The sequence below is a fragment of the Excalfactoria chinensis genome, chromosome 1, assembly GCF_039878825.1.
Source record: "Excalfactoria chinensis isolate bCotChi1 chromosome 1, bCotChi1.hap2, whole genome shotgun sequence".
Lineage (NCBI taxonomy): Eukaryota > Metazoa > Chordata > Aves > Galliformes > Phasianidae > Excalfactoria > Excalfactoria chinensis.
In genome coordinates this window covers 156,069,763-156,097,459 of record NC_092825.1, presented here as the reverse complement: position 1 = coordinate 156,097,459, position 27,697 = coordinate 156,069,763, and the positions used below count along the sequence as shown (strand labels likewise).

The following is a 27,697-nucleotide window of genomic DNA, read 5'->3' as shown; positions in this document are numbered from 1 at the left end:
ATAGAGGACAACTAGGTTATATTTTTAGACTGGATTTAGGTAAAAGGCAGTAGGATTCAGCAACTTTTAGGAATATATTCAGTGTACCAGGCCACTCCCACAGTAGAAGAATTTGCTGTGCTGCTTCTGGCATGAGGACTACTCAGCTGATACAATGCCAGTATTAATTTGGCAGATAAACGACCTTAAATATTTAGTGCTGGCAGCTATTTCCTTAGAACAGAAATATAATCAATGAAGTTGCCTTAATGGGATTTCTTCATAAAAAAAGCAATCAGGATACTTGCCTAAAAGTGTTCTTCAAAGGGAGAGAATAAAGAGAAGAGATAGAAGAAAGAAAAAAAGAGAAAAAAAGAAAAAAGAAAAAAAGAAAGAAATTAAAAAGAAAAAAAGAAAGGAGAGGCAAGAAGAAGTTTCATTGTGGCTGTTTTTAACATGTTTTTAACATGTCTCTGCAAAATCTTTGAGTCCATCTCCTTCCTCTAGCTGCCACACTATGAAATTGCATGATGCTGCTCGAGCAAGAAGTTTAAAGATATTCAAGTGGAGACTGGAACTAGTTCTAATATGCAAGTTAAAAACAAAAACTGAGTCAATTTACCAGATGGAGAACAATGCTGTTGTTGCATTGCAATTTCTGAATCACACCCCTCATCTTTCTATAAATACATAAACCCTAAAAGCTTTTCTGCACTGTTTTTTCTGGTCCATCTTAGAAATTATGGCCAAAGGCAAAAGCTTAAACGGACTTGTCCAAGCTTACTGGGTTAGGAAAACCTTTTTTTTTTTGTTCTTTTTTAGGATAGGTGATGGAGAGCTCAGTCTCCCAGCCATAGGAAAACTCTCATTCTAAATTAAGATTTTAGATTCCTGAACTTAGGGAGGGAGAATCTGGGACAAAGGCACTTGATTTCTGCAGACATATGTTCAGTGAGTAAATTTTTTAAAACAGCTAATTTGCTTGGTAATTTGCTAGTCAATGTCCTCCATCTCAGCTACTGAAAGGCAGTGTGAGGAGGAAAGACACAGGCACCATGCATGGCCATGCTGTTCAATTCACAGCAGGGCCTCTGCATTTTTGTGTGCAACAGCCAGCCCTAGTATTCAGAAATACCTTCTTTAGCTGCATTCAGAATAATCCCCCATTGTCAGCAGGCTGAACGTTAGTTAAATCTGTCTAAATTAGCCCGTTTGTCACCAACTGTTGTGGAACATCTGTCACTTGGAAATAGAGATCCCTGTAGTTTCAGGTGGAAACTTGCAGTTTGGCTATCTGGTTTGTTCCTGTAATGTGCTGAATGTTCAACGTACGGAAACAGAAATAGGTCTGGCTTCAAAACATGAGTCTCAGAGTGTTGCAGTCACAGCAATGGCCTGGAAGAAGAATTTCTGGCAGATCTGGCCTGTGAGGACAAGGTCGGCAAAAGCATAGGCTCAGAAGAAAGGTGTTACATGCTATGGATTTTATAAGAACAAATTTTATGAGCTTTCCAGATGCTTCACATTGGTTATTTTATAAGCATCATAAACATTGGCCATTATTAGCATTAATGTCTTATTAAAATTCTCTGCAAACTTGCTATGAACAGATGGATGATGTTTTGCTTTACCCATGTATATGCCTAAGATTGATAAACACAGAGACTGTGAAATGAGCTTCCCTTCTTCAAGAATTCTCTTGCATTTGAATAGCTGAGGAATGTTTTTATGCCTCCTTTTTTATTGTTTTCCCACAGCCCTATATAATGAGCTACAGTATACCACTTAATATGAATCTGAAAATATTGATTGTCCAAAATAGATGGCTGCTCTATTAAATTCCGAAGTGACTAAAACTGGCTCCGTTGTTCTACAGTAGGATCCAAAAGTCTAATGCAGTGCTTCAGCTTTGTGGCCATTTGACATAGATATTCCAGTATTTTTTAAATAGTGTGTCATGTTGTAAGTCAGATGTCCAATTCTGAGCTGAACAACCAGGGCCTTCTGTGCATCCAGCAGAGAAAAATATGTATTTTAAGATGATGAGCCATCAAATCCACCTGGTAGTAATCTTCCAGTGAGATGCCATCTATTCTCTGTTCCCCATGAAGTACTCACAGGGAACCAGCACCAGATGTCCAACTTCTACATGCTTAGTGTGGATTAGGCAGTCTTAAAACAGAAGAGCACAGCATAAGAATAGAGCCTGGAGTTAGTTATAAATGTCAGCATTGAAGCAATGTGTATTATGGGGAATGAAGAAGAAATATATCGACAAAATGGACCTGAAGTGCACTCACTTGGAACGCATACATTCTCTATATGGATATCAGTGTAAAACTTAGGGTTACTGTGATAAGAACATTTCAGTTTATTGGACCAGATGCTAAAGAAGTACAAGTAGTGAAATTCCTGCTACCATTTTCTACTTGCAGGTTTGTAGAAGATCACCTAAGCAAATTACCCCTAAAAAATTGGGTCAGGTGTTCAGGACATGAATTAATTACACAACCAAGATACTTGTTCCAGGATAATCAGCAAAATAAAGTGTATTGCCTTTGTCATACCACCAACTTACGGCCTCTGATTTAAGCTCTACAGGAGGTTCTGGCCTTCATGTGGTGCTTCTTCAATTATTTAAAGGATCAAGAAAGAAAAAATATCCATTACTTTCTTTTTATTAAGTTAGTTTTTCTAGATTTTAATCTATGCTTGAAATGTGCATCATTCTGTCTTCGTGGTTTGATTTCTAAATTCTTCCACTTTGCTTCCATAACACCACTGCATGTGACACTGCTCTCTGACTTTCCATGTATCTCCTTTTCATTTCCTCCCAAACCACCTTTTTAGCCTAAGGCTTATAGATGTTGATCTTCATGTTTAAGAGAAGTGGAAACCCTAGAGACATCTGCATCGGGTTGTTTTTCAGACAACACCAAAGCTGCAGTTCACTCCTTTGAGTTTCTCATCCCTTCATTGTAAATTTAATCTGCTTCTTACTGAGGTTTCAAACTACTTTGTTCAGTGTCCCTAGGCAACATTTTTGTAAGTACCTATAGGTGAATAAGAGCCAAAATCCCACATTCAAGTATAAATTTCGTATCCCAAGGATTAGACAAAGTTGGGGATATCCCCAAATGCAGGTAGATAGACAAATGGTGTAATTAACAGAAGTGCTCCATGGTTGAGTACTGTGCAGATAATGACACCTTCTTATTTGGTAATTTTTGACAATCTATTTGATGAATCTTCCAGGTTCTTAGAAACCAAGTCCCTTTCAGAGCCTATGAAACAGTCATTTGTGTGCTATGGAGTAAGTGTGGGAAGGTAGTCTTTCTCCCCGACTGCTTTCTGGCCAGATTACATGTTTGTTATGTGGTGGATTTCACTGTTCTCGGACTACAGCAAATTTTGGTGCCTAATAGTCAGAACAATTTTTATGGAGTTATGTTTAAACACCCTGAATGCTAGTGGAAGAACTGTATGTAAGCCTCCCTCCTTCCAAGAGTACTCCAAGTGGTAGGGGTGGGTGCTCTGAAAAGGATTGTTGACATCCCATAGGGCATTTGACAGACTCTCAGCTGCACTTCTTAATTCCACTATAACTAATGACAGATATGTCCTTACCTCTTGATGGATGTGAGATTGCTGGAAAGGGAAGCCACTTTCCAGCAACCTTGGGATCCCTCTAGTTGGCATCAAGGAGAAGAGATATTCTGCAGGTTTTCACCCTACCTTGGCAAGCATTAGTTGATTCACTGGATTTCTATAAGAAGCTTTTGTAAACAGGATGTATAACTCTAAATCACTTAGACATATCTAAAGGTCATCATCTTAACTTTTACAACCCGACTTGTGGCACTAGGAAAGACAGCGGCAATTCAATGTAGCAATCCCCAGCACTCCAACTGAGCCAGTATGCCCCAGTAGGCCATCCTAATATTTTCAGCAGCAAATATTCCTAATATTCCTAATATTTGTAGGCAAGCTACATGACACTTTTTTTTTTTTTTTTTTTTTTTTTTTTCCATTTCAGCTACTAAATAATATGTCATCATAATAACAAAGGGAAAACTGTTATGAGGTACATTTTTTGGGGTGAAAAGATGCAATTCTCACTGGAACTGCTGAAGTATCTGTACTGAAAATAAATTTTGCTACTAACTGACACCAAACTGAAATCTTTTTCTTGATACAGCTCTAATTGTGATCAAGGATTAATGCCATGTAGTTTGAAGCATCTTACATAATCTTAAAATATGAGAATTTGTATATGTGGATAAAAATATCATCATTAATTCTTTTTAAAAGAAGGAAAGAGACAGCACCTGAGTGAATCATTACTTTTGCCTTGACAACAAGCTGACTTTTGAGAGAGTCAGAAAAGGTACTGCAATTTGCACTATGCCAGTGGTACACCTTTGTCCCACAAGCCACCAAGTAGCAGAGGAAAAGTCTATGTGTACATGAATGGTATCCCATGTGAGGAGCTGTGATCAGAATGACATGATGTGGTTCTCTGAATCTAACAGCTTCCATGTAGATGCACTACTGCACTTTCCTGAAAGGGATAAGAAAGGATGTGAGGAGGCAACCAGGGCAGCTAAAAAGCACCATCTAAAACAAATACGCAGCATCATCAAGCAGAATTTCATGACAATTCTATGTGCTGTTAACTGCTTTTATTTTTTGAAAAAGATCTTAAGATCTAAACTGTGTAGTCCATATCCATTCATCTTCTAGATATTCTTTCCATCTTGCTATTGAAACTAATTTTCACTCCACAATTCAATATATAGAGTGTGTACCACTTCTTTCTGCTGCCAGCAATCTTGTTTGCTTTCTTATGTTGATGCATTTTATGTAAACTGTACATGGAGGTAACAGCAAAGAGATGCACAGCTTTTGGTTTCTGAAACCAAAGAAACCTCAAAATGGGAAATTATTCAGTTTATCTACTTAGCTTGCTGCTTTTATTCATGGGAGGACTGTGAGGCTAAATAAAACTCCGCATTGACTCAATAAAGCTATTCTTGAAGAATCAAGGAAAAAAACTCTGTTTCTCTCCGCCTTGAAAAGAACAGGATTGGCACCTCAAGTGCCTTGAAGACCTGAAGCCAAAGGACCTTAGCAATGTATTACAGTACTCTGACATTTTATCAAATTACTGAGAGTTACCCAGTATGATTCAAATCTATATTTCTTCAATTTAGAGATAAGGATGTGGTATAGGACTATACCAAAAGCCTTGTAGAAGTCCAGGTAGTCCAGTATCAGTTGCCCTTCCATTTTCCACTGACGCTGTCGGTCCATCATAGAAGGCCACCAGATTGATCAGGCATGATATGCCCTTGGCTGTCTCAGTTCACTTTCTCATCTCATGATCTCATCTCATCCCATGATATATCTTCCTGGAGAATCAGCTCCACGATCTTCCCAGGAACAGACTGAGGCTCACTGGCCTGTACTTCCCTGGGTTTTACTTTCTCCAGATCTTAAAAATGGAAGTGATATTTCCATTTTTCCAGTCACCAGGGACATTGCCTGACAGCCACAACTTTTCAGATATGATGGAGAGTGGATGTATTCTGAAAAGATTGGATAAAATTATCTTTACTTCTGCACTGTTCATTTTCATTCTCTGATCTCTCTGGATATGGTTTAATCTGCTTTAACATTATCAGTGCTGTCACAGATATAATCTGAATTTTAATACAAAAAAAAAAAAAAAAAAAAGGAATAAAAATATTAATTTATTATTTTTTCTCAAAAGGAGATTGGAATAAGTAAGTTTTGTTTTTCTTGCTATAATTTCACTTCAAAAGTTCCTCTTTTTCTTTCGGAAAGGTAGCATTTTCACTGACACATTGGTGATTATTAAAATTACCATCTTATCAGATTTGCTTTAAATACAGTATCATAGTCCTTTTTCCCAATCATCTTTCAACCTTTTAGTATATTCTCTTAGTACTACAAATGAAACTGGTTTCATTACAGATGTTGTAAGCATGCTAGTTAAAATTCGCCTAGCAGTCAGACTTTTTGTATGCATTCATGTTTTCTGAGTGTTCTTTCAATTGCTCTGCATTAATAACAACTTTTAAATGGATTTTCATGCTCTTTAATTGTTTGGTCCTACAGTCTTTTTTGCTTTCATTTGCCAGTGACTAATTCAAAAATAGGAGCTTACTTTATATGCATTTTTTAGGTCATCATTAAGCTCTTTGTGAAAAAGATTGAGTCATATAATGTGTTTTTACAGTGCAGCCCAGATCTCAGTTGGTGTCATAGAGTGCCACGATAATATAAATAAAAACATTAATCATTCCTGTCATTAGTTGCCACTATTACATTCTACTTTAGTGTACTTCTAAAAAAATATTAAATACAAAATAACCTCCACAACCCACCCAGTACTTTTTGATTAGCTCATTTAGTAGGCATGCTGTTTGCTTGCTTCTATACTGATAATTTGTCCAGTAAATCTCAGCTGGGTATCTTTATTCTTCTTTACTTGTCCTCCCATTTCCTGCCTAGCATACACGTGTTCTGAAAAGCATTTCTATCTTGGATGCGTCTGCTGTGACAGAGAATAAGACATGAAAGACTGTTTCTGTTTTGTCTCACATTCTTATAATTCTTCACCGTTTTCTGGCAATGTAAGCCTTTGTGGCTGCAACCTGTAGTGTTTCAGATAGCTTCTTCCTTTGTGCTTCATTTTCTTTGGGTTGCTTTGTTTCCTCCATTGTCTGTAGCTTTCACTCCACCTGAAGTCAATAGGAATCTTGGTATCGATTTATGTGCAGCCAGAATTTCAGCAAAAGCTCTTGTTCTGTTATTTTTAATGCTTTTTTTTTTTTTTTCCCCCTTCATGTAGACCATTAAATATGCATGCTGCTCTCTCTCCCAAGAGATTTGTGTCTAAGACACCATTTTCACAATTCATCCCACCTACCTGGATCCTGTAGGATCTCCTAAGTTATATAGGAAGGTTCAAAGCAAAGAGGCATGTGCTTGATTCACATAGAAATCTGCGCTTGTGCTTAGGCTGTCTTGCTGTGTAGCGTTAGAAGGACTTGCACATTTAGAATTGCTTAGACCGCTTATAAGTAAATGAAGAAACCTTGAAAATATAAATATGAATGATCTGTTCAACTATGTTTGGTTGAAATATTTACTTCCTTCAGTAGGTACTACTCTTGCTTCATTTCAAATCATGGGATTTGTCTCGGTGTAGTTCGTGATGATGACAGAGATGTTAGAGGGGCAGGAAATGATGGGAGCTGGGGAAAGGGAGAGAGTGAGTGGGAGGGAAGAATGGAATTGTCCAGCAAAAGGAATCAAAAATCTGTTATTAAGATGAGAAAAGAGGCAATAAACAAAAAAGAGAAGGGGGCAGCTTATAGCGAGCAGGGGGACTTAAGATACGGCAGCAAATGGAGAAGTAAATATTCCCACAGAAAAATGTGTGAGACTTTTTTGTTTTGCTTCCTGGCTTCAGCAAAGGAAACCATATTATTCCTGAAACAAATATAGCCCCCCCCTGATTTCCAGGGAGCATCCTAAGCTTCAAGATGCCCAACCAATTATCACTTAGAGGGAGTCCTTTCACTTAGCTGGACCTGCTTTGATTGCACTCATCTCAGTTCTTCACTATCTTCAGTTTATCTCAAGGTTCCCTTATGGGTTTTGTTTGTTTGTGTTTGTTTTGATGAGTTTTATTTGTTTATGTTTGTTTTGTTGAGTTTTATTTGTTTGCGTTTGAGGTTTTTTTCTTTTGGGGATAGGATTAGAAAAATGGTTGTTCCAACTTCTGCTATTTTTAAATAGAGAACTGAAAAAAGGTCCAGCAAACAATAAATTATGGTAAGAACAACTAAGTAAATGCAGTGTGTTGGGGAAGGCGTGTAGAAGGCTTACAGTCTTGTCAAAAAGTAGCGTTGACTTAATGTTCCTCTGAATTGGTGAGACTTCTGTTGAAGTTTTTTTGTGTGTATATGTGGAATTTTTGTGTTGTTTTGTTGTTGTTGTTGTTTTTGATTTCTTTCTTGTATGTGTGATGGTGCAGGATGTTTTTTTTCTTTTTATTTGCTTTTGTTTTCTGGATGTTAACACAAGGTCCATAAAATCTGTTGTGTAATATAAGAGGGTGACATTAAAAGAGCAGGTACAACACATTTGTACCTGCCCTACTGGGTTGTGCTGGCCTAATGTCAGGTTCCTGTTTGTTGAGAAATGACATGGAGGTGAAGCGGTCTTGTTGAGTGCAAGTGATTTATCACACGGCACAGTGCCAGCACTTGCTATTACATCAAGCTGTCAGTTTCTTTTCTGTAAATTAAACCACATTTCACAACTTAAAAGATTTTCTAAGCTTATTTTGTAAACAGAATTTCTAACAATATCTTGCAAGGCAAATGGGGCTCTATTTAATCAGAGCATATATTTTTATTTTCAAGTATGACAAGGAGTGACTCTCCTAGGAAGAGTGCAGCAGGGGGCCACAAAGATGACTAGGAGACTGGAACATATCCATTATGAAAGGCTGAGAGACCTGAGCCTGGAGAAAAGAAGGCTGAGAGAGGATCTTATCAGTGATAATAAATATCTTAAGTACAGGAACCAAGTGGATGGGGCTTGGCTCTTTTCAGTAGTGCCCAGTGATAAATCAAGGGGCAATGTGCACAAAGTGGAACATAGGAAGTTCCATATGAACATGAGGAAAAACTACTTTGGTAGTAATAGACCATTGGAACAGGCTGCCTAGAGAGGTTGTGCAGTCATTTTCTCTAAAGATAATCAAAACCGACCTGGACATTTTCTCGTGCAAGCTATTATGGGGAGCCTTGCTTTAGCAGGGGGATTGGATTCAGTGATCCCCAGAGATCACTCCCAGCCACTAATATTCTATGATTCTGTGATTTCTGCATCACTCTAGTGTAGACCACTCCTGCCTACCCAATCTCTTAATAACCCCCAACAGCACATTGCAGGTATCAGTCTGAGTTAGATGAAAGAATGGGAACAGGAAAATACACATCTACATCTGAAGACTAGGCTATATATTAAGAAACCTACAGCCACCCAGGCAGCAAGACCAAACAAAAGGCTGATTTTTTTTTATGTATTGCAGCCACAGATCACCTTCTTTTTGATGTCCATGAAGATTTTTTTTGTTTGTTTGTTTGATTTGGTTTTTATTTGTTTTGTTTAAAAACAACAACAACAACAACAAAAATGAAGAAGGTTTTCATTTAGTTGTAGTAGATGAGTCTTTCTGCATAGCTGTAAAAGTCTATGCATTCGTTATACAAATCAGTAATGGCATTTGCATATACATGGAGCTGATGACCACTGATATATTTAACATTACACCCCTACAGTCTCCTCCAGGGTGATATTTCTAACTTTGATGATTCCTTCCTTTGCCAGTCTGAAGGAGTCACATCTGTTTCTCACTTTTCTGTATGTGAATTGGGTAGCAGGGAGGACCTGCAGGTTTTCAGTTTAGATGTGTGAAAAATAAGTTCTTTTTCAAAAGTAAACAGTATCATAATCAAGAGGCCGAGGGTTTGGTTCAGTTTAATTAAATATATATATTTATTTATTTCATTATAGTTCAATCTAGTTACAATTTCTCTGTCGATGTCACATACCATTTGCCTACATGCATTTTTAGCTTTGGACTTAGTGCTAAGGTCTGTTCAGTATTCACCAAATGCCTTTCAGGACTTTTGCCAGAAATAAGCTTTTTTCTATCCAAAACTGACCTGGAGACTCTAATTCATTCACTTACAGCATCTAGCCTTGACTACTGTAATTCCTTGGTTTGCTGGGCTTGGAGCCAAATTGTTTGGCAGGCTCCAACTTACTCAGAATTCAGCAACAAGGCTTCTGACCCAAGCCACGCCATCTCTATATCCTTCTTATGCTGCAAATCTGTATAACAGTGTAAAGGAAACTACGACAGTTTCCTTTACACTGTAATTTTATGGGTGGATTTTTTCTTTTATTCTGCATGTCAGCTGTCATGCTCTTACAGCATTTTTCTGAGCTAAATTACCATATGTTCTACTCTTGCACTTACAGCAGTTTAGTGTAAGGTCGTTTTTATCCTGTATTCCTAACTGGTGTAATTTTGAGTGAAATTCTGTATCAAATCTGATTGTTTTATCTTCCAGTGAAGATCCCTTGTTTTTATTTCATCATATCGTGTTTCATTTTCTATTTTGTTACTTTTTTATTGTAGGATGTCATAAAACATTCAGTTGTTAATGTTCTTTATTACTGAATACAAGATATTAAAAATACTATGCATACATGGCAGAAGATAACAGGATCAGCGAGGGAAAAACTGGATACCTCTTGTCTCCTGAAAACAACAAAGAATTTCAGTCATATTTAAAACAGTCTGCTTGGTAAATGTAAGGATGGGTGAAAGTTTTCTTTCTACCTCTTAATCTACAGATAAGGAAGTACATTGGTTCTCATTTCTCTCTGTTTTCCTCTGGCACTGTCATTTACAAGCAAACTATTAAATTTTCTCTTGCTATAAAGAGATGGCAATCCTATCTTCTATGCAATTCCAACTGGCATAATTTAAGGTATTCTTGTTGTTGTTCCTATTTTTTTCCGGTTGTTTTTACATTTACACTTGATAACAATACTCTGATCCTGTGACATCTTTTATGGCAACAAAAAACTGAGATTTAAACTTTCATGTAATACGTTTACTAAAGCCTGCACCTCTAATAAAATACCTGGTAGTTATGCTACAGTTGTTAGATAGTGACAGTTCCACATCACTTTAGGCTTAGATGTTTGGGTCTTGTTTATAAATCAAAAGAAAAATAATTACCTAAAATATTTTGTCTGAAACATGCCACATAAATTACCAGGCATATAAGAATTCATTAGGAAAGATGCAATTATCTGCACATTCTAGCTTATATTAATCGAAAAAACGATGACATAGCTTGGACCCTTCCAGAACAAAGTGGTTTTTTTTAAACCTAATTTAGTAAGGAAATAGCTTTGCATATGGTCAATGAAAATTTGATACAGCATGAAACTTAACAACAGATGTTTGACAATGAATATTTCATGCTAATTAATAATTCTACTTACTAGTCACAGTTGATAGTAGAGTGCATCCTAGAGCTCAAGGTGCCATAGAGATATAGGCATGACCTGTTACTTCATTTTGAAAATTTCCTTCTGGAGGTCAAGAGTTGGTCTGAAAATCATGACCAGCAGCTGGACCGGGAACAGTTGCTTCACTCAGATTCCCCAGATAGCAACCCACATTGTGAGGCTTCTCTTTGGCCAAATCTTACAGAAGGAGGAATATGTTGTCTGGAGAGCTTCTCAACTGACTCCTGGCTTCCCTTCATAAGTGTGTGCTGTTGAACTAATTATTCATCAAATTTGATCTTAATCAGGGGTGGGTACATCATGTCTTGTCTATCAGTTACCAAAGTGCAGGACTTATTCCTGTTATAAGCTTACAGGTTGTCTATGAGAGAATAAATGAATCTTGATGCAGCATGAATTAACCTACAAATAATTGTGTCCTGGCAGAATGGGTGTATGTTAGAATGGCATCTCATAAAACAGCAATTTAGGATTTTGATGTAGTACAGGGAGACATGAAGACACTTTCCTGTACTATTCAACTATGTCCTAGCCATGGTCTTGGCTGCCCTTTAGCTCTAATGTAAAGCTTGGAGACCTTTTATTTTGGATGTTACCTAAGCATTGTTTGTAGTACTCCATAGCCTTTAATGCTGTGTATATTTAAATTGCTGTATATATGCTGATAATTTCCTTGAATACATAAAAGTGAGACATTGGTGTTTGATGTATATGATTTTTTATTTCCGTAAGACCCCCAAAATCATTTTCTGTAAGTCACACAGTTGAGGCTTCCATGACCCTCAGGACTCTTGGCTCATCTCAGAATACGACTTTGTATTCACACCCGTCCTTTCTAAAGTGAAACAAATTGAGCACAATAAGCACTAAAGTATGAGAAGAACAAAAGTGTAACTTTACCTAACAGAAGGTACAAAGAAATTTCTATATTGTAGATATTGTTAATCGTCACATGAGTTATGATGGGCATTCATTATTCTCTCTTCTGTTTCCCTTATCATCCTTTGTAGCCCACTGGATGATTTTTCTCTATAGTCCTTGATTTTTAACATCTAGTACTCCGACCTCTTTTTTTTCTTTCAAATTTTTTTGAGAGCTAAGCAAGTGAAGGAGATCCTTTTTCTGCTCTTCATTTTGTCTATTGCAGTTATGCACAGAAAACTCTTTGACACCTCCTGTCTGGTGTTTCCATTGAGGATAGTTTCTGAAACGATCATATAATGACTTCTGTTAAATCTTAGCACCTGTTCACAGAATGCAAATTAAACACTTTAAAGTTCAAATGTTTTTCGAACTACATATGATCATATTAATACCCATTAGTGCAAAATGGGAAACCAGATCTTCCATATATCTCTGTCAGTCTTTTTCTACTTGAATTTCCACTTGCAAACTAAAAACAGATTCTTAATTAAGCAAGATTTTCTAAGCACCTGGGTCATCAACACAGTGACAGTAATTAAATTCTAGCCTCAGTTTCTACACATGTAATAATAGAGTGCTTCAGAATTTTCATTCTTTTGAAATTAATTGAAAAAATGTACACTGCATTACTTTGTTGATGCATCCACCCTCCACTCCAAGCAAATTCTAATGTGCTGAAATTATCGTATCTCCAACTGAAATTTATAGGGGACACAAATTGACCAGATCATCCCATCAGTTTGGAGACAGCTTTAGTTAGTTTAAGCATTTGAGATCTCCTTTTAGTACCAGATACGTACTTCTGTATCTTTAGAAGTTATTTAAGTAACCCTGATGACTGCAAATGAAATCTTCCCTGTACGGCATCATAGAATCATTTAGGTTGGAAAAAACCCTCAAGATCATCACAACCAACTGTCGCCTAACATTACCAAGGCCACCACTAAACTGCGTCCTTTAGTAGCACATCTACACATTCCTTAAATACCACCAAGGCTGAGGACTCTATCTCTTCCCTGGCCAGCCTTTCTGAATGCCTAACCACCCTTTCCATTACAAAGTCCTAATAACCAGTCTAAAACTCTCCTGGTGCAATTTTCTTGTATACTATCACTTATTAGCTGAGAAAAGATATCAGCCTTCATCTTGGTACCACCTCCTGAATCTGGAAGCAACCTGTGCAGAGGTAAAAAAGAGAATAAAAGAAACAAGTGTGATTAATTTCCAGATGCAGGGGTGAAAGATCTAGCATTGACTTACAAAGTGAGCTCACCATTTTAGGAATAATAGATTGTTATATGTGGCAGGATCTTTCACATCTGTGACTTGACTGAAGAAGTCAGCAATCAGCTTGTTAAGAGGCCAGATCAGAGGTCATTACAGCACTTCTGCTACCATCTCCTTCAGTGAAGGAGGGGAGAAGGAGGTGTTGCAAGCAAAGCTTTACAAAACAGTGGAACTAATTTCAGCCCAAGAATCCAGAGGTCTTGTTAACTGTACCAGGATCAAGGCAACTTACATCTCAGCCAAATCATTTTGAGGCAGGTCACTGTTTTGGAAGGACAGCATTGCTTGTAACTTGTGTGAAAAGAAAGACAAGAGAGCTGGGAGAAAAGGTTTTGGTTTAGGATGAAGAAGCAGTTAAAAACTTAAGTATCTTAATTGTCACTGACAATTGTTCTATACAATGATGTTCGGCATCAGAATGAATTCATTACAGTTGAATGAGGGAAGCCCATTTCACACTTCTTCCTTGAAGGCAGAAAAATATAACCAATCATATATATAAAAATAGTACACCATGGACATGGGAGGAAATGAGCTAGAACAGGTGAGCTTCTATATATTAAATAAAAGAGAAGCAGCAGCTGCAGCTACAGCATGTAGCATTTAAATATGATTTAGCCCTTTCTACTTGCTGGCAAATTCCCACTGTCCCACACTTGAGAGCAGATCCTGCTTGTTTTTCATGCTTTCATTTGCACATCCTACTCATCTACATGCAGCTGCCACAGGGGAGTACATATCAAGTTTATGCCTTGAGTTTCATGCCTATAGCCACACGCATAAAGGTACGTGGCTGCACAGAAAACAATAGCAGACATCACTGGGAAGCAGCTGCATGCATGTTCTTTGGTACGTGGTTGTAAGTTGTGTAGACTAAAGTTGTGGAGACAGACTTGAAGGGAGACATCTCCAACATTGATAAAATGTAAGTACAAAAGACACATCATTGGATGGATATTGATGATGTTGTTACAGTAATGACATCATCCATAGACTCCTAGTGTCTTTGCTTTGCTTCTCTATAGTGATCACAACATAAATTGCTTGTCTTGTTTGACTTCCTTGTTCACCAAAGTTGAGCAGATTGTCGCCGTTTTCAACGCTTCTACCAGACAAAAAGCTTGGGACCATTTCTCGAAAGCCCAGCGAAAGAACATAGACATTTGGCGAAAGCATTCTGAGGTTGGTGATTTTATTATTACTTTCTATCCATCATCTCACAGCTGGATTGACACAGAACGAGTGTGATTGTAGCTGGACATAGTGTATTCAGCAATATTTACAGCTGCCATTTTAGCTGTTAATCAACTGGCCATTTTACAACCTCATCTGCAGTATGAGTTGTTCCCATTGCTCTCATAAGGATAACAGTCATTAAACACTAAGACAGAGAGCAGTGTGTTTTTATTTTTCATGCAAGATTTGGGAAATCATTGGAGGAATATGTTTACTATCTAAAATAATGAACTGAAGTGGTGAAATTAGTAACGCTATTTTCAACTAAGAAGAGAATTAAGAATTATTAAAGAAAAACGTCTTTTTAGGAGTCATCATGATCTGGTTTCTAAAAGAGAATTCTGTGGCACAGATTTTTTTTCTGGTTGTACCATTTCATGGTCATTATAAGATGACTTTGCCTGAAAATAAGATAATTTCTTTCTTAAATAAAGTCTTGAGCATATTCAGTCCAGAATTACGACATACTCCTTCCCATTTGTTTTGTATTTTTCTTTGATAAGGTAGATAAATCATTTGTATTGATTTTAAGTATATTGCTTGCGAAGAAAAGAATATAAATGCAATCATAATGCCACACAGAGTTAGCAGTGTGGGAACATGCATGTGTGACTGTCATAAGCATGAGCAGAGGAACTGGGATTCTAACTCTCCTTGCTGCAAGTGGCAGCAAGGGAAGCAACAGACCTCATCTTATGTTTCGGTCATCCAGCTTTGGTTTTTAATTCAGTATATACGCTATGAACCTGTATTTTAAAAAGTAAGTACCACTGTCTTTGTTTTCTTTCTTTCTTTCTTCCTTTTTTTTTTTTTTTTTAAATTTTTTTTCCTTTTTTTAAATATGAGCAACTTACATGCAGTCGGCTTACCTTCACATAATACAGTATATCGATTGCTAGTATCACAGTCCTCTAAATGATTTTTCTCTGTCTCAAAATAAAAACTTTAGAAGGTAAGGTGCACTTATTTAATTATTTTGTAGTACACTTGGAAAATGAGTGTTGTACACTTAGTTTGAGAAACACTAAGTGCTGTGATATAAATCATTTGGATAACGTTTTAAGTGCCCATTAACTAATGCTAAATTACAGTTGAATACCAATGGCACTAAATGTAACATCCACATGAATACCAAATGAATTCTTTATTATCGGCGCTATTATGGTGAATACCAAATGACTTCACAATAATGGGACACTTAAAATAAAATGTTAGCATAATTTATTGGTACAAACTGTATTTTGCATTTTGTTCACAATATTTCATAAAAGTAGTGGTTAAAGCCTTGATTTAATTGGAAGCTGGGAAGTTGGGGGTTGATATTTGTCTTATCTTTCTGAAAGGTATGAAAATTATGATTTGTTAGTAGTTTATTTCAATTACGCTGACTATCCCTTCTTAAACTAACTTTCCATAAAGGGATATGGTGTATCATTGATTTCCCGGCTACAAAATAGAGCAAATTGACAAATAAACAAATGTTTAATGGGAGAAAATGTTTATGAGTTGAACTTTCCAGGAATGTTAACTCGCTACTTGCTTTTTCTAGTAGTAGTTAACTTTCTGTTAACTGCCTTTTGTTTTTCCAAAAAGAGGAGAATTGGATAATAAAAGCAATTCAAAAACATACAAAGTCTTTCAGTAAAACAATAGATTTTAGAAATGCCTGTTTTTCAGATGTGATATATGATGGAAATGTACCAAAAGGCAGCTTTGATTTAAATCATGTCGTCTAACCATGACACTATCTGCTGATTTGTTAATTACCTGATCACCTTCCCTTTTTTTCAGACTTTAGGAAAGCTTTGCTAGAAGCCCAAGCACAAAGCAAACAGTCATGCACATTAGCATTCTCCATGGAAGATTATTGGCTTTGCCGGTAGTGTAGGAATTGATGCATCGAGGACAGTTGTTCCCTCTTTAGGAGGGAATAAAGGGGTGGGAACCTTCTGTCTTCTCATGTATGTAGTCAGTATTCCCCCGGACAAAAAAAGTGTAAGTGACATTTTCCAATGAAGAAATAAGATAGCTAATTTCTTCCAGACATGTCACTTATAGGGTGATATAGTGGCTGACAATTAACCATTCTAGTCTGTTTTGTTTTGGGGTTTCTTTAAATCTGAAATCACTTTGATGTAGAACGCCTACTAATTAGCCTCCTTGACTTTGCTGTGATTAATGGGCGTGTATACATTTATCAGAGTATTTGAGATCTCCTGATAAACCACGGGCACAGCTCAAGGGAAACACCTTTCCTTTTTCACACAGTCCCTCACTAACGGCTTATTGGTAATTGCATGGAGCTGTGGTTGGGCTCTTCAATTCCATTTCCTCCTTCTTTCAGCCTCTTCCTTGTTTCAAAGATTTCAAACCACCTCTTTGGGAATTAGGCTCTTTGTTGGCAGAAAAATTAGCTGTCTGCAGGCTGAAAAGGCCTACACTAATCACAGTGCATCATCCCCGTGTTACACCTGACAGGATTATTAGGACAAAATAGAGTTCTCTCAATCTTCTCAGCACTGCCTTTAAAAAGCCAGCCACTGCACCAATGCCAGCCTTTCTGCTGGGAACAAAGGCTGTCTAGACTCCCACAAAGCCCTCATGCCTGATGATCCTTTCCCCAAGGAGACACGCATTGGTTTCCTGCTGCCTGCCCTTGTGGTAGTCACCTAGACACCAAGTAGTTGTCTCCCATCACAATGCAGAAACTTTCAGGACAGTGCCGTCAGGCTGGGTCTTTCAAACCCAAGGCAATCTGGGAATTGGGGGATGGAGGAAAGACTGCTTTGGTCAGCATTAAACACCTAAAATATAGGATGCTCCATCACCACTGACTGCTCTCGGCTGCCCTTATGGTCAGCGGGGAGAACTAATCAGTTTTAGAGTGCAGTTAATCTGATTTTTGATAGTTATGTGATGGATGTGAATTACCAAAAGTGCTTGAGCTTTTTACATTTGTGTGAAAGATGTCGGTAGGAACTAGTTTTAGTGGAGAAACCTACATTTGATCAGAAAAATCCTTCCCCAAGTGACAGTAAGAAGCAAGAATTCTTTATACCGTAAGAAGGCTGACGATTTCTCTATCAGTCAGACTAATTTGTATCAGTTTTAAGCATTATCTCTGCTGCTAAAACATTCTTCTATGTTTTGCTGAACTAAAGAGCACCTGACATGGAGACTCACTTTCTCTTGCTTTCCCCAAATGTTGCCTTTGATAAATTCTCTTCTTCCTCATGAAGAATTCCTTGTGATACTGTTCTTATAAATATTCGAGGCAACTACGTAGCATTACAATGACAAATGATGTATAATTAAAAATCAGAGCAGTTTTTAAAACAGATACTACTGATAAAGCCGTGACTTTATGGAAGTTAACACTGACAAAAGATCGTTTTGGATTTTAGGAGCTCCGAAATGCTCACAGTGAACAGCTCATGGGAATCCGCCGGGAAGAGGAAATGGAAATGTCTGATGATGACAGTGGTGACAATCCCAGTAAAAAGCTGAGAGTAGATGATTCAGGTAAAGCCAAATCCCTCTATAATGTGTCCAAGTACATATAGCTGTTGTTTTAAAAGCAAACAAAAACTTAGATATGAGAATTGACAAATTAATAGATGATTATATAAAACAGTATCTTTTTTTAAATCCCCATAAACTAGTTATCTGAATGCTACAAGCTGTCTCTATGAGGTTTCTCTTGCCTGCTATGATATATAGTGATGAAAACTCCAATTCTTCCCATGTGTGAAAGTATTATGTGTCTTTAGCATAATGTTTGCAGTCCTGCATAATACAGTTTTATTCCATAGTTGTCAAAACTAACTTACTATGGGGCCAGTTGAAGTTCTGTTACAGTCAGTATTTTGTAAGCCTCACCATTCCTTGCAATAAGTACACAGTAATATAGAGCTTCTCTAACAAATACACTATACCATTTAACTGTTTTGTGGAATTGAATTTAAACAGTACATATTTTACAATACAATACTGTGTGCTGCATTAGTCTTATATGTATTAGACAGCTATCATGAAAGAAAGAACTATGGTGCTTGTAATATTTGGAAAGAGGAACAACTTTTTCAGCCTCCTTGAGTATACCCAAGCTATCCAGTGTGGACACTCAAAGTGTTGGCTCACAGACTACTAAATTACTGGTAACATGATCTGGATGGAACCTTTGCTTGTTTTCTTGATGTTGGCTAATGAAGTTGGGAGTAGCTAGCAGGAAACTTATCTTCAGAAAGAAAATTTGCAGAAGCGGAAGCTAAAGCAAAACTGCAAACAGCAAGCTAGCAGTGAGATGTACCAAAGGTGAAGAAGGAGAAAGTAGTAAAGAAACCTTGAGTTTGATGAGGATAAGTTTGGTCTGTACTTCTACATGTAGGCATTGTATTCAAAAAGGAAAGAGTATCATCCCTTCAAAGGCTTGAAGTGTTCATAGACAAACACTCTGACCCCTCAGAATGCTGTGTGGTGAGTTCAAATGTCTCAAGACTTTAAGAACAAAAAAAGGACCATCAATATAGCAAAGAAAGTTTTACTAAAGTATTTCTCTTGAAGGGAGAACTAACATTTTTCCTGAAAGAAGAATATGCATCAATAAAACCTGTAATGGGCAGCCTTAATTTTTTGCCTGTTTTACTATGTGGATCTGAAATTTCTAGAGACCACTAGTGTGGAGCTGAGACAGTGGGTCTCTGCAGACAGAGAGCACTGCTAGCAATCAGAGACTGTTTAAAATGCCTTATCATTTTACCTTGACTATGTCCAGTCTTGTGGAGAGAAGTCACTAGAATTAACAACAGGAAGATAGAGTCCGGAATACAAACAGATTGTGCTCCAGAAGAGGAGTAATGATGTTTTGAACTGTCATACTTATCAGTTCAGCCAGGTTTAACATATGCGTGCCTAAGGCTGAGCTATGCAGGTCATTCTTTTTGCCTCTGATTAATAATATCACAAATGAGAAATGATGTTTATTTTTCTTCTATAAAAAGGGACATTTCTGTCAAACGCCTTGATATCTGAGATTTCTACTGTGTACTAAACTACTTCCATTTATTTGTATTGTTATAATGTGGTACTTGACACCTCTCAGTGATGAGAGCAACAAATCCAGAACTATGCTGTAAACTAAATCAAAATTTGGCAGTGTGAATCCACTTGAATATTTGTCCGTCGTTGTCCATTGTCCCATTCATCATCCTCTTGATCTTGTTGGAGGTGATCCAGCCTGCTGCATACATACAGTCCTCCAGTTCTAAAATTATTTTTTATAGCTTTCTTCTTCTAACATTCCACTCTCGAGTCAAGCATATAGGTTTGATTCATTTGCCACTGACAATAGGGGGAACTTGAAGTTGTTGTATATAAAATATGGACAAGTGAAAAGAAAGTGAGAGAAGGGCATTTATTTTTCATTTTTATGTACAGTGTTTTTAAAATTATTTTTGGTGTTAACCTTCTTTTCTTCTTCCAGAATCACTCCTTTATCTCACTGGAGTGGCTATTTCTATTCATAGTCACCTCTGTTTTACAAAGAATGTCTTTTATTAGGAGTCTTCCATGATGAAGAAACAATTCTGCAAAGTGAGAAAACACTGTCACTTTCATTATTTTTAATCCTTTCTCTTATAGTGTTTGCCTAAATAGTTAACTACGGGAAGGGCAGAGCTTGAGTAACACAAGAAGTATATCAACCCTCTTCAATTCAAAGACAGAATGTATACTTAAATGTTTAAAAGTCTAAATCCAAAACTATCTGAAGCAAACAAACATTATGAATTTATTTGGATAATTCCAGAGTTTTTGGACTGCCTGTTCTACTATCCTAAGGATTTTCCTGTGGAGTTTACTTCTCAGCCTGTCCAATGAATTTCACCATCTACTTGAAGGTAGAAAGAACATCTCTGGGAGGTTACCATTCCCAGATCCGCAACAGGTGACAGGCATTCCCACTGTCTCCCACACTGGTGTCAGATCTTTTCTTCATTAATTCACCTGGTTAAATCACAGGTCTAAGAAGGCATAATTTCAAATTAATTCAACAAATTAGATTGGTTCCTAAGACCTTATTCTGTCTCACTGAAGTCTGTAGTTTCGGCAGTCCTCCATTGTATTTTTTCTGTTACTCAAGCCTTTTCCATTCAGAAATAACACATCTGCAAGCATTTTTAGATACTGTGGAGCTGAGTATTTCACAGCTCCTCACTGGTAGATTGAATTAGAATGGAAACTCTTCTCTACAGTATCTGAAAACTATAATCTTGATAGAGAGTGGATTCCAGCTCCAACATTTCAAAACACAGTACAGCACATCTAGGTTCTGAGGTTGTGCAAGGACCTCAGTGCCTGAATGTTATTCCAGACTTGCTGGACTTCAGTTTTCAGAGCAATGTTAGAACGACATGAGCCCTTATACACAACAAATTCCAAGTATTTGGGATAGATGATCAAAAAATTCTTAGTAAAAGTGTTTTGTGTCCTTTTTTTTCAAGTTGTGGACGGTATTAAGTCTTGCTGTAGAGCAATTTACATTTTGTGTTAGAAATCTGCACATTGTTTGGGAAAATTCAGGCTTGCTACTTGCTTGAGGCAATAGGGAACAGCTGAAGAGGGACTTGCTGCAAGGATCATCACTTCATTCTAGACTTGAATCCTCTCCTGGAGTAGGCTGTCCAGAGATGTGGTGGTTGCTCCGACACTGGAGACATTCAAGACCAGGCTGGATGGGGCTCTAAGCATCCTAATGTAGCTCTATGTGTCCCTTTTCATTGCAGGGGAGTTGAACTAGATTAACTTTATTGGTCCCTTCCAACTCAAAGGATTCTCTGTTTCTATGATTCTACTTTTATCTGCCAATTGTGTTTCTCCTACTTGTTTATGAACCCAATTTACTGATACTGGCTCAGCAGCACAGCTGGAATAAAATCTGGGACCTTTGGTCTCCTGGACTCGTCTTCCATCCTCTAGTTTAAAGGACAGGGCTGCCTCCTGCATGAAAATCTTCTTCTCTTCTTGGTGTTTTACAGGTCACTCTCCTTTGGGCTAGTTGGTACTCTACTGTAGCATATGCAAGCTGAATCTTCAGTCAAAGTGAAGGCATCACTACCTGCTTGTTCTGTTGGAGAGCATCTCAAACAGATGCCAGACCCCCCCCCCCCCCCAAATGCCCCAGGGAGAAAGGAAAACGATAAGTTAGTTAAGCCAGCATATGTGCCTAATCATAGGAATCCCTCCCTCTTGATTTACAGAATCATAGAATCATAGAATCGTAGAATTACTCAGGTTGGAAAAGACCTTGAAGATCATCAAGTCCAACCGCAGCCTAACCAGTAGCCTATCTCTTAAAAAACAACCACGAAACAACACCACAACAACAAACCTCTGCTAAATCATATCCCTGAGTACCACATCCAAATGGCTCTTAAACACATCCAGGGATGGCGATTCAACCACCTCCTTGGGGAGCCCATTCCAGTACCTAACTACCCTTTCTGTAAAGAAGTTCTTCCTAATATCCAACCTAAACTTGCCCTGGCGCAACTTGAGGCCATTTCCTCTCGTCCTGTCACATGTCACTAGTGAGAAGAGACCTGCCCCACTCTCACTGTAAGAACCTTTCAGGTACTGGAAGACGGCAATAAGGTCTCCCCTCAGCCTCCTCTTCCTCAGACTAAACAGCCCCAGCTTCCTTAGTCTCTCCTCATAGGGCTGATTCTCCAAGCCCTTAACGAGCCTCGTTGCCCTTCTCTGGACCTGCTCCAGTACCTCCATGTCCTGTATGTACATGTCCTCATGTACAGACCAAATATTATTTGCTTAATGGGAAAAGATGGCAAAACGCTGGCCTGAAAATGACATAATCTGATCTGTGGGCACAGCTATTCCTTCAGAACAATGTGTAGTTTTTTATTTCAAAATTCAGTCCTTAAACAGTGATTCTGCATTGTGGATTCTGGAGTTTAAAGGGACAAGAGGATTGCTGAAGTAAAGCTGGGAGATTGCTAAGAAAAAAAAAATAATGATGATTGGCAACTCAGTTAATACATTTGAAAGTCAAGGTGCAGCTACTGAAGCGTTATATCAGTGGAAAAAAAAAAATGAGATTCTGTGCTGGAGTCTAAAGGATGCAGGAAAATCTTCAGAACTATCAGGATTTATGGATGCTTCATCTCCCACCTGCTGGCACTGGGAGTAAGGATCCACGTGTAAAAGCCTCCAAAGTAATTTTAAGAATTAGTGAAGTGAAGCTGCATGTTGTAGGAAAGAGCTGAAGTTTGGTTTATACCAAGAAGTCACCTGTAATTTTATTTTTAAGGGGAGGAGGGGTTAATCTCTTGCTTTTGCAGTTCTCTGTGACGCACCATTAATTCCAACAACTCCAACTGCAGTGAGAGATGGCAGCCAGTACCAGGGGAAATGAAGGAACACGTGGTGCTTGCAGAGGAACACAGGAAAGATGGAACGGGGATCCCAGAGCCATTGGCCAAGTCCCATCTCTGCTACGGAATTCACACCAGGATAAATCAATGCATTCATGGTTTCTCAGTATCAAGTGGAGGCAAGGATACTTCCTTTAATTCCCCCACTGCCTGTCTTGTCTGCATAAATGATAAACACCTCAGAATAGGGCTGTCTCCAGCCAAACATACTTGGAACAGCCTACTCTTTAGAACCCTGGAGCATTTCACTTCATTGTATTACCTGTGATGATGCATCTGAACATGAGCCAGAAGTGGCCCAAAAGGCCAGCAGCATCCTGGGCTGCATCCAAAGAGGGGTGGGCAGCATGGAGAGGGAGGGGATTCTCCCCCTCTGTTATGCCCTCATGAGGCCCCATCTGGAATATTGCATCCAGCACAAGAAAGATGTGGAGCTGTTGGAGCAGATCCAATGGAAGACCACAAAGATGATCAGAAAGTTGTAGCACTTCTCCTATGAAGAAAGGCTGAGGGAGTTAGTCTTCTTTAGCTTGGAGAAGAGAAGGCCTCATTTCAGTATTTCAGTACTTGAAGGCAGCTTATAAGCAGGAGGGAGAGTGACTCTTTACATGGTCTGATAGAGATAGGAAAAGGGGCAATGGTTTTAAACTAAAATGGGAGAGATTTAGGTTAGATGTTGGAGGAAATTTTTTATTCAGAGGATGGTGAGATTTCTCTGGTGAGCTGCCCAGAGAAGCATTGGATGTCCCATCCCTGGAAGCATTCAAGGCCAGGTTGGATGGAGCCTTGGGCTGCCTAGTCTGGCAGGTGGCAACCCTGCTCACAGCAAGGGGTTGGAACTAGGTGATCTTCGAGGTCTTCTCCAACTTTAGCCATCCTATGTTTCTATGATTCTATGATCTTATTAAAGTGCTTCTCCTGGTGATCGCATACAAATAATAAATTGTGGATTAATCAGCATATGCCCGGTTTGGACACACAGGATTAGCACTGCCTTCCCAGTCAGGCCAGCTGAGACCTCCATGTCGGGATAATGAAACGTACCTAGGCAGGTGCCAAGTTTAGACATGACAGCTCTTGACATCTTGGACAGTAGCCTGTATCTTAAAGTGCTCCTCCGAGCTGATCCTTGCTCTTTGCAACATCAGTGGAGTTAGTTGCCATAGGAGACAGTCTGGATGGTGGGCAGTCCATCTGGCAAGAGAGCCTAAGTCCTTGTGAAAGTCAAGATGTGACAATTGCACCTCATGAATGCAGCATAAGACAGGCTTTATGGTATTGTCCTGAAGTCTATCCTGAAAGTTGCAAGCCTGGCAAGTCTTCAAGGAAAGCCTGAAACAACACCAAAGTGATCTGCTCAGTGCTTATTCATCTTTTTTTTCTTTTTTTTCCCCCTTGCAATTTAATCTTCTTTTGCTTTCTTTAAGTCTTGCTTGAATGCAGAGATGCACACATGTGATGGAAACTGTGCTTTATAGAAGGATTAAACTAGTAGGAAAGCTTACTACAATCTTTTTACAACTTGGAATAGAAATTACTCAGCCCCAGCTGTGTGGAGCTGAGCTTTGCTCTTCCTTTCCCTCTGCCTGACCCAGTGTCATGATGAATTTCATGTCAGGTCTTTGTCGTCCTACTGATTCCACGATCAGGTTGTTCTCCCTTTCCTTTCTTGCAAACCTAATCTTTTGTGCAGTTTTCAAGGGGGTGGGGAGAGATTTTTTATTATTTTTTTTTCTTTTTTTTTTTTTTTTTTTGCCTGTTTTCATGGTATCTGTTGTTCTAAACAAAAGTCTGACATATTTTTTTTTCTGTTATTACTTCTCACTTTAATAGCTTTTTAAGACAGATTTTGTGAAAGCAATCATGGTATTTAACAAGCCCGTAATTTCCTTGTCTTCCTTTTAAGCACTTGTTGGTAAAGATAATGTAAAATAGAAAGATGTATTTACTTTAAAATTAATAGGCTGGCATTGGTCTATTCCTCGGATAAATCAAAACTCTTTCAAAGCCATTAGCAGCTGGTTCCATAATCAGCCCTGTGGCAATAAGCATACAAAGACTTACACGAGGAAAATAAAACCTGTAAGCAAAATCTGCTCACTAGGTTTTATAAGTTGTCTCAAAAAGAACATAATTTAGATCTGAAAAACCAAATTGTGACCATGCTGATGCAATCCCCCTATCTTGCCAGAGAAGACAGATGAATAACCCTTTTTGGGCTCTGTGATTGGCATAACTCCTCTGTGAATGGCAGTGCTCTGGAGACCACAGAACCAATCAGCTTTACACCCCAGGACCATCAGAGATGAACACTAGAAAGCAGCACAAAATGATTACTCCCTTAACGCAGGGGTAGTCTGCTCTAGTGCCTTTCCCAGCATGCCAGTTCAGAGCTGTCATCATGAGGCAGACTCCAACATTGTACTTGAAAATTCATTCTGATCTTCCCATTGCTTTTACAAAAATTGGCTGAAATTCAGGTAGTACGTAGTCAAAGGCTTAATTTCAAGCCCCCCGTTTTAAGTCTATTTGGTTATGCTACCTGTAGCATAACTACATTTGGTAATGCTACTTGTGCAGCTGAATTTAGCAGAAATGTTGTGACGAATCAGAGCTGGAGACGGAATCACCGAACCATTGAGGCTGGAAAAGAAACACTAAGATCATCCAGTCCAACTATCCACTCCCATCCCCACCATGCCCAATAACCATGTCCTTCCATGGGATATCTACACTGTTCTTTAATATTTCCAGGGATAGGGATGCCACCACCTCCCTGGGCAGCCTGTTCCAATGTCTGGCCACTCTTTTGGAGAAGAAATTATTCCCAGTATCTAATCTGAACCTCCTCTGGTGCAAGTTGAGGCCATTATCTCTTGTCATATCAGTGTTACCTGGGAGAAGAGCCTGACCCCACCTCACTATAACCTCCTTTCAGGGAGTTGCAGACAATTGCCAAGCCTATCTACCCTGGGAAACATGGCAGGTAGCGTCTTCCTCTCCCAGGCACTGGGACGAAGATCTGTGTTGCTCCACTGTACCCAGCATTGAAGGGGTTACCAACCCAACATTCCATTTTTAGAGGAAATAGACACTTCAAAGACACTCCCCTGATATGGGTTTTAGGAGGATGTCCCGTTAACTACAAAACAAGTCTGTTGTGCTTTGATGCTTTTCAACTGCCAGAAATACTATTATCTAGATTACATTTTATTATGTTTTCTGGGTATTTTGTACTGATAAGGTTTTATGCAGGATCGTTACATATGAGAATAGATTTAATCCTGTTTTTAGTAAGCTTTAAGGACACTGAGGGATTATTTATGTAATAAGATGCAAAGTTGCTATGGAAAATGCTATAGCAACCTAACATCTTCACAAAACCAAGCAGCCACTTGTGACAGCAATCTAAATTTACATTTATTTTAGTGTCATTTTATTGACATTCTTAGTATCTCATTTTGACAGCATGTTAAAATATGTTTTGCATTCATGCTAGAACAAAATTAACAGCATGTTGTTGGAATGAAGATGATGCCTATAATTTTTGGAGATAATTTTAGCATATTTCAGTTTGTGTAAATAGCATTAAAATAGTAGTGAAAAGAAGTTTGGGTGTATCCCCTCTGTAATACAGTAAACAACATGCATTGAAAGTAACATTTCATGAGTCAATGAAAGCTGAACTGTTTTTATTTATTTGCTTGATATCTGAATGAAAATATTTTTAAGACAGAAATGATTTTGTTATCAGAATTTATTTCAAATCCTATATCTTTTATTATAACTTTCCCTGTTCAGGATACAGGCTATAATTTTTCATTAGGTTTCATAAAGCAGGGCGTCATTTCTGAATGCATACACTTGCAGTTTGGTAGGGAATTGCATTACTTGAATGGGACTTTTCTAAAACACAGAATAACAGTGTGCATTGCCCCATAGGAGGTTAAATAAAAAGGGAAGGGAAAAACAAACACAAAGCACCAAAACAGGCTGAACTCTGTCGTGTGCTCATTGCAGTTAGTAATGAGACTCCCATTGACTTCAATGGGAGCAGAAGCAAGCTCTGTATATTGATTTTCTCCAACCCTTCTATTAAGAATCTTGAAGTGTGGCTGTAACATTGTTGAAGTGGGATGTTGGCAGCAAAATCAATAAAAGACAATATTAGAACATATGCTGTTTTCAGCTTCCTCACAATCTGATATAGCTGGTATTAGCATCCTTCTCGAAATTACACTTCATGCTTTCTATAAAGTGACCTTCTTTATAGTGCCCTCTCCAATATACAGCTTTTGTGCTCTTACTCTTGTATTTAGCCTTCAAGAGCATGAGCCCTATTTATAATAGTGAAGATTGTTGGTTCTGAAGAGAACACAAAGAACAGATTTCTTCATGAGTGATTTCATGGGGGTCACAGCCTAAACCCAATTTCTGATCTCTTATGTAAGATCATTTATATTATTGTTTGAACTAAGTTCATGGTTTGGGGGTTTCTTAATAATGCTGGCCTTCATGCTCTGTTCTTTTAAGGAATCTTTTCCACTCCAGCAAATTAGAGAAGGCTGCAAATGTTGCTTGAGTTGGAGATGCTGTTATTTTCTTATCCACTTACTGTTTTAATCCATGAAACATCAGACATTGCTAAGGTACCAGAAGAGATAATGATC

General features: G+C 38.2%; 1 protein-coding gene across 6 annotated transcripts in view; it reads left to right on the top strand.

The window, feature by feature from the left end:
• ENOX1 (ecto-NOX disulfide-thiol exchanger 1) overlaps positions 1-27,697 on the top strand; it is a 360,206-nt gene that overhangs the window by 276,969 nt on the left and 55,540 nt on the right. For all 6 annotated transcript variants that reach the window (XM_072358786.1, XM_072358747.1, XM_072358765.1 and 3 more), the window contains 2 exons: positions 14,420-14,526; positions 17,985-18,102. In XM_072358786.1, coding sequence (XP_072214887.1) covers positions 14,420-14,526; positions 17,985-18,102 — 225 coding nt within the window. The remainder of the gene's footprint in view (positions 1-14,419; positions 14,527-17,984; positions 18,103-27,697) is intronic.